We start from the raw sequence: 7,937 nt of genomic DNA, 5'->3' as shown, positions 1-7,937 counted from the left end.
TCAATACCGGACCAGTCCTAAAAATACAGTCCTACCCTACCCTACCTATAACACCTCCCCCACATTGAGGTCCTTCGAGCCGGATTGACGGTTACCGCGGATACAGGATGGATGAGAGACAGTCAAGTCTTCCAGGACGCCAGACGCGCCGACCCAGCCACCTGGAGGACTTTGTGGTGAATTACAATACCACCAGGCAACAAGCTACACACACGAGCTACACAGAGCATGCACAGGGGCTGGTCGAAGAGGATGAAGTGCGCCCCCTACAGCAATTTGATGGTAATGCACTCACATCAGCCTCCATTCGACCACCATCGCCAGAAACCTCTAACCCCCTGATGCTTCGTGAGGAGTTGGATAAGCTAATCACTGAGTTAGAAGCAATAGGAGCTGGTCAAGACATTCGCCTTGTTCGTCAGCTCCACCAGAGTCTGAGACAACACGCTGTAAGTAGCAGCAATGATCTATTCCAGAGTGACCAGGTAATAGAGGACAGAGAAGAAGAACTGCTAAGTCCAGCGAGTGTGACCCCACGACGGATAGCTGAACTACAGTCCCTCAGTTCACCCCGTCATCACGCCTCCGCATTTGAGACTGATGAAACCTTGTTGATAGACATCGATGCTCCGCCGCCATTAGTACCTCAGTCACCAACGGTCATTGTCAATATGCCAAGCACTGTACCTCAGCCTCCTAACCAGTCTGACGCCATCCAGCCTCACCCCCCACCGTCTACAGTAGATCGCCTTCAGTCACCATCCGTGAACCAGGTGAGTCAGCCACCGCAGCACCCTCAGCATGGGCAACCGTCTCAGGCACCTGACTCTACCGCTGCCCAATCAGACCCTCTATCCAATTCAGTGATGGCATACTTGGAGAAGGTGATGAGTGAGCTACAGATGGTGAAGGACAAAATGCATGCACTGTCACCAGTGCAGCCTCCTAGAGCCGTGGTGCAGGATACCAGATCACAGCCACAGCAGGCGCCAGTGCATCATTTTCCTGCCCCAGCAGTCGTCCCTACGGTGAATGCTAGCTCACTGCCACAAGCACAGTTGACTGCCTCTCTACCTCAGGTTATCGCACCACAGCAAGTGACGACTCAACCTGTGTCACAGTCCCTCCTGCTGCCGCCTCAGAGTAGTTTACCGGCAAGCTATGGTCCCAGTTACCAACAGTTCAGGACTGCAGCTGGAGCAGCTGCTCAACCAGTTCATTCCCAGTTTCAGCAGCCAGCATACTCCACATATGCTGGACGGCCACCTCCAGTACCCTCATTCGGCAGGCAAGCTCCATTGCAGCCAAACCCTCCTGCACTTCAGCGCCAGCAGTTGCCTTTGGGAGTGCAGACAAGGGAACTCACCTACAAGGGACCAAAGCCGTCCATTCCCGACTTCGTCCATAAAGACCCCAGTGAGTTTCTTCAGCTCAAGATATCATTGGAGAATCTTCTTCCTGCCAACAGCACAGAGCTGTTCTGCTACCAGATCTTGAGGGATCATCTGCTGCTGGAAGAAGCCCGTCTAGTAGCAGATTCGTATCTGCATTCGCCCACTCCGTACACCCACACCATGGCAGCGTTGACGGAGAAGTATGGGCAACCCCACCAGCTCGCTTTGAACAATATAGCCAAGGTCATGGATGCTCCTGATGTCCGCCGAGGTGACTTTGCCTCATTCGAGCGATTTGCCCTCCAAATCAGTGCATTGGTGGGTATGCTGAAGACGTTGGGTCCAGAAGGTGAAGCTGAACTTTATTGTGGATCCCATGTAGCCCGTCTACTCAGCAAGTTGCCTCCAGAGCTAAGGGCAACGTTCAAGCGGAAGATGCACTACAAACCTGGCAATGTTCACACCCTGTGGGAGCTAGCGGAGTGGCTGCGGACGGAAGTCTGGTACCAAGACCCAGAAGGGGTGCTCAGCAGCGCAGCCGGCAAAGAGCAGCAGACTCGGAAGGCAGATCGGAAGAAGGACTCCCGATCCAGCAAGTCTACCACAGTTCTGCACAGTGGAAAGGACACCACGAGCAATGCGCCCGCAGAGCAAAGTAGCACATCGGCCAAGGCTAAGAATGGCAAGTTTAAGGCTTATTGTCCCTACTGTGACAATGAAGAACATTTTCTCAGTAAGTGTGCGAAGTTCCAGGGTCTCAACACAGACCAAAGAATCCAGTGGATCCGGGAGAAGCACAGGTGTTGGCGCTGTGGCAGAGCCCACCAAGCAGCACAATGCACTTTGAAGAAGCCATGCGGCCTCTGTCAGAACATCCACCTTCAAGTGCTCCATGAGGTGAACCAGAGGTCATCAAAGAAGGCTGACACAGTGCCTGCTGCTACGACGGAGACCCTGTACCTGGATCAACCTAGAGACAACCAGAGAGTTCTGCTGAAGGTCATCAGGGTGCGACTTCAGAACGGCAGCCGCAAACTCGACACGTATGCAGTTCTCGACGATGGTTCTGAACGGACCATTCTGCTTGCAGAAGCAGCGGAGAGGCTTGGACTGCAGGGCAGCCCAGAAGACCTGGCGTTGAGGACCATCAGGCAAGACATTCAGACTCTCCATGGTGCATGTGTCTCATTTACTGTCTCGTCAACAGCTTGGCCTAAGAAGCGCTTTCAGATAAAGCAGGCCTTTACAGCCAAAGCTTTTGGACTGTCCACTCACTCCTACCCTATGGAGTCCTTGAAGAGGAAGTACAGGCACCTGGAGAGTGTGCCCATCCAGTCCTTCACTCATGCCAGCCCTCTACTACTGATTGGTGCAGACCATCCTCACCTCATAACGCCCATTGAGCCAGTGAGGCTGGGGCCTCCAGGAGGACCTGCCGCAGTTAAGTCCAGACTTGGGTGGGTGTTACAAGGACCAGCAAGTGTCTTGGACCAGAGGCTGGGGCCAACAAGTTGCCAGTTCACATCCGTGGATCCCATAGCAGCTGAGCTACAGAGGAACGTGGAGAAGCTATGGCAGTTAGATGTCCTGCCACCACGGAATCCCAAGTTGGTCACCCGGTCCAGAGAAGATCAGGCAGCCATTGCACTCCTGGAAAGCAAGACTGTGCGCACCGACATCGCAGGCACTCTGCGCTACGCCACACCCTTGCTGAGGAAGAAAGGCATGCCTACTCTTCAAGCCCCAGTGGATGCAGTGATGCCTCAGCTCCGAAGTACGGAGAGGCGACTGGTCAAGACTCCTGAGAGGGCTCAGATATACAACGTCGAGATCCAGAATTTAGTCGACAGCGGCTATGTGGTGCAGCGTCACAGCAGTGACTTGGAGCATGACACAGAGTCTTGGTTCATACCCCACCACATGGTTGAGCACAACGGCAAGCATCGAGTTGTGTTCAATTGCTCATTCCAGCACAAAGGCCTGTCACTCAATGAGATGCTGCTACCTGGACCAACGCTAGGGCCCTCACTGCTAGGAGTGCTACTCCGGTTCCGCCAGCACGCCATTGGCACCAGCGGGGACATAAAAGGTATGTTCCATCAGGTGCGCCTTCTCCCTGAAGACCGGCCTCTGCTTCGCTTCGTGTGGAGAGATGGAAAGACAGAGTGCCCCCCAACCATCTATGAGTGGCAAGTGTTGCCCTTTGGAACAACCTGTAGTCCTTGCTGTGCCACCTTCGCCCTTCAAAGGCACATGACCGACCACTGTGCAGTGGACGAGGACGTGAGGTTGTGCGTGGAAAGGGACTTCTACGTCGACAACTGCCTTCACAGCGCACAAACCCAGGGCGAAGCCAAACACCTCATCGACAAGCTGCGGTCTGTGCTCTCGGAGGGAGGGTTCGAGATACGCCAGTGGGCTAGCAATGTGCCCAGTGTCATTGAACACCTGCCTACAGAGGCCCGCTCAGACAAGGTTGAGCTCTGGCTTGCCAAGGAAAGCATGGAGGTGAATGAGTCCACCCTTGGGCTGCGCTGGGACTGCCACACAGACATACTTGGCTACAAGCACAGGCCAACCAAGCAAGAAGCACCAACTCTGCGACATGTGTACCGGGTCCTGGCCAGCCAATACGACCCGCTTGGGTACATCCTACCATTCACTACCCGAGCCAAGGTACTGGTCCAGAGATTGTGGGACAAGAAACGGCAGTGGGATGACCCTCTGTTCCCTGACGAGCTGCTTCAAGCCTGGAACAAATGGGTGAGCGAGCTCCCTTCCCTGTCACTGATCGTCCTCCCAAGGTGCTACGTGCCAGCAGAGATGGATCACCCAGATGTAGTGCGGGACCTGCATGTGTTCTGTGATGCTTCGGAGCAAGCGTACGGCTCTGTGTCATACTTGAGGTCACAAGATCCAGAGGGCAGAGTGACTCTTTCCTTCCTGATGGCCAGATCGAGGGTAGCACCGAAGAAGCAACACTCTATGCCACGCCTAGAGCTGTGCTCTGCTGTCGTCGGAGCTCAACTGGCTAAGCTGCTACAGGAAGAGCTCACACTCCCCATACGAGAGACAGTGTTATGGTCTGACTCCACAACAGTCTTGACATGGCTACAGTCCGAGTCATGTCGATTTAAGGTCTTTGTGGGAACCCGAGTCTCAGAGATCCAGGAGCTCACAAGTCTCGAGTCCTGGCGCTACGTGGATTCAGTGCGGAATCCCGCCGATGACCTGACAAGAGGAAAGTCATTGGCCGAGCTTGCAGCGCCTAACAGATGGAGCCAGGGTCCACCATTCCTTCTTCAGCCACCGGAGGAGTGGCCAGTCAGACCACTCTCAGCCGCAGAAGAGGATACTGGGGAACTCAGGAAGCCTACCTACTGCGGCCTAGCCACTGTGGATTCCGATGTGCAGGTACCTGATGCTAATCAGTACAAGAGGTGGCAGGATCTCCTCGATGCAACTGCACAGTCCTTGCACGGGGCGGCCAACCAGGACGGTGCCCCCTCTGCTGAATGCTACAGAGATGCTGAGAAACTCCTGTTCCGAGCAGTGCAACTGGAGCACTTCCCTGACGAGTATCGCTTGCTGAAAGCAGGAAAGCCTGTCCCCTCATCCAGCCGGCTACTTACCTTAGCACCGGAGTTCGACCCAGAAGCGGAACTCATCAGAGTTGGAGGACGGCTGCGGAGAGCCGAAGGGCTAGAGTATTCAACTATGCACCCCATCGTTCTCGACCCAAAGCATCCAGCAACCCAGCTGCTGATCCTAGACTACGACAGCAGGCTCCGCCATCCTGGCCCGGAACGGGTGTTCGCAGAAATGCGCCGGACAGTCTGGATTCTACGAGCAAGAGAGGCCATCCGCAAGCAGCAGTTCCTCTGTACTGAGTGTCGGAGATGGAAAGCCAAGCCAGCAGTTCCTAAGATGGCGGACCTGCCTGCTGCCAGGCTGCGTCTCCACAAGCCTCCTTTCCACTCAACAGGCATGGACTGTTTCGGGCCATTCCTGGTCAAAGTGGGAAGACGGAATGAAAAGAGATGGGGCATCATCTTCAAATGCCTTACCACAAGAGGAGTATATCTGGACATCTTGAGCAGCATAGATGTGGATGCATTCCTCATGGCCCTGAGGAGATTCATAGCTCGCCGTGGACGACCTGCAGAGCTGTACTCCGACCAGGGGACAAACTTTAAGGGTGGAGAAAAGGAGCTGCACAAGGCCTTCAAGGACATGAGTCCGGACCTGCAACAGACCCTAGCCCGGAGCCAAATCTCTTTTCACTTTAACCCACCTGCTGCACCCCATTTCGGTGGGGCGTGGGAGAGGGAGATACGGTCAGTGAAGACAGCCCTCTACACGACCGTCGGCTCTCAACCAGTGACTGAAGAGGTCCTTCGGACTGTGCTGGCGGAAGTTGAGTGCATTCTCAACTCAAAGCCCTTGGGGTACGTCTCCTCCAACGTGGCAGACCCGGACCCTGTCACCCCAAACCTGCTTCTCATGGGGCGGCCCGACAGCGCTCTCCCACAAGTGGTGTATCCTGAATCGGAAGCCCTAAGCAGACGCCGTTGGAGGCAGAGTCAGATCATCACAGATCACTTTTGGAGGAGCTTCATCCGTCATCACTTACCGACCATGCAGATCCGGCAGAAGTGGCACACTTCCTCCACGCCACTGGCTGCAGGTCAGGTCGTCATGATGGTGGATCCGCAGCTCCCCAGAGCTGCTTGGCCGATCGGGAGAGTCGTCAAGGTCTTCGCTGGTCAAGATGGGCTCATCAGAACCGCCGAGGTCATGATGAACGACAGGAGCTTCACTCGTCCTGTGGCTCGACTCATCGTCCTTCCAGAGGTTCCAGATGGACAGACAGACAGTGTACCTCCATCTTCGTGAGAACCTTTACAATGAGCAAATATGCTTAGCATATTTGGGGGCGGCTGTGTTGTAAAGGCCATAGACTTTCAGTGGAAACAGCGCCCTCTACAGGTTTGACTTATGTAGACAATTTAGAATCCTTTAATTCAGCCATTATTACACAGCAGTTTTGGGAGACGGTCGGATGAAACGTGCCGTCTGCCTATTCAACTTTGTGTTCGTTTGTGGTGTGCGTGGATGACAAATTGTAAGTATTTCCTGCCTTGTTTTCTGTTGTAGTATTGTTGTAGATGTTTGGAGATGTGTTTTCAACCGAATTTGAGTGATATGAGTGTCTCAATTTAGCTGCTAAAGTTAGCTACTGCAATCGTTTTTTGTACATGCTTTCTGTTGAAAATATCTTACTGTTACTGCCTTACTTCGTTTTCTAAGAGTCATATTTCATTGCTTAGCTGTCTGTAGTGATGTTATATCGTGAATTTGAAGCCTTATGCCGAATTATTTCGAGGTTACAGTGTGTAGACTGTATTGCTACTTATGAATGACCAAGCATTATTTAGCGCTTGCTAGCAGCTTGTTGCAACTTCATTGCTAGCCATGAAGATTCATGCGTGCAGATCATGCTTGATGATCGGTTGTTGATGTGCCTTAACTATAGACCAGCAACCACTGGGTATTTTTCCCCTGTTATCAGCACAAGTGTCTTAGTCATTATTAATGGGCATTATCTTATAGTCCAGTTACCAGAGGGTGGTTTTCCTATAATTAGTGGGCAATTTTCCCAGTGCCTTATTTCTTGCTATAATATTGTATAGCAGTGAATGTGTATTTAGTAATGTGAATAATATGTTTAATATTATGTGTTCTGTATTTTCTTTGTCTTTTATTATTACAGAACCATACTGCAAACATGCCGCAAATGACTCCTATCCCTAATTACATGCCCTTATGAACCATACTGCAAATATGATCATACCCCAATAGAACCCCATTCAATGTGAATTGTCCTGTCTGAGTTTGACCCCCCTGTACGTGCATTGCTCTGTGTATGTATGTTTTGGTGAAAAAGATAAAGTATCGAAAACTGAAGTCTGTCTCCTGCCTATATGTTCTGACCGACATACCGTGGCGATTGTCAATACCGGACCAGTCCTAAAAATACAGTCCTACCCTACCCTACCTATAACACCTCCCCCACAATGTTTTTCCAGATTAAAGGCACACATTCAAACCTAAACACATCAGTTTTTCCAGCTTTTATCACATCTGAAAACAGTAACATCCTTATTTTATTTAGACGATTTCTTATTTTGGCAAGACTGAAAATTTACTTTTTCTATCACTCCACATATAAGGGTTCCCCCTGCCCATCAAAAAAGTGTTATGCTATTCAAATGACTTTAAACAGATAGAGTAGTAATGTTGCAACAATTTCAGTACATTTGTGGTGGTTGGTCTGTAGAATTAAAAGAAATGAGACACCCAATGCTTATCCGGCCCAATTTACCTGATGGCCCAATTTACCTGAACGCACCCTACTATTGTAATCATTTACTATATGTTTAAACGATATGTAGGCTATTGTATGTATGATACAATACATTACTGGGACGCTCATATCCAAAATGCCATAGATTTTCAGGTACAAGACACAGTTGCTACACA

At 51.5% G+C, this 7,937-nt stretch overlaps 1 protein-coding gene across 1 annotated transcript; it reads left to right on the top strand.

The window, feature by feature from the left end:
* The first annotated feature begins 3,292 nt into the window (after nucleotides 1-3,292).
* On the top strand, nucleotides 3,293-7,451 carry LOC134455033 (uncharacterized). The gene is made up of 2 exons (XM_063206100.1): nucleotides 3,293-6,519; nucleotides 7,168-7,451. Exon 1 carries the CDS (start codon nucleotides 3,315-3,317, stop codon nucleotides 6,288-6,290), a length of 2,976 nt encoding a protein of 991 aa, XP_063062170.1. The 5' UTR covers nucleotides 3,293-3,314; the 3' UTR covers nucleotides 6,291-6,519; nucleotides 7,168-7,451.
* The last annotated feature ends 486 nt before the right edge of the window (nucleotides 7,452-7,937 follow it).

The sequence above is a fragment of the Engraulis encrasicolus genome, chromosome 9 (genome assembly GCF_034702125.1).
Source record: "Engraulis encrasicolus isolate BLACKSEA-1 chromosome 9, IST_EnEncr_1.0, whole genome shotgun sequence".
Taxonomy (NCBI): domain Eukaryota; kingdom Metazoa; phylum Chordata; class Actinopteri; order Clupeiformes; family Engraulidae; genus Engraulis; species Engraulis encrasicolus.
The sequence above is the reverse complement of the archived record's forward strand: the minus strand, read 5'-3'. Positions and strand labels throughout refer to the sequence as shown.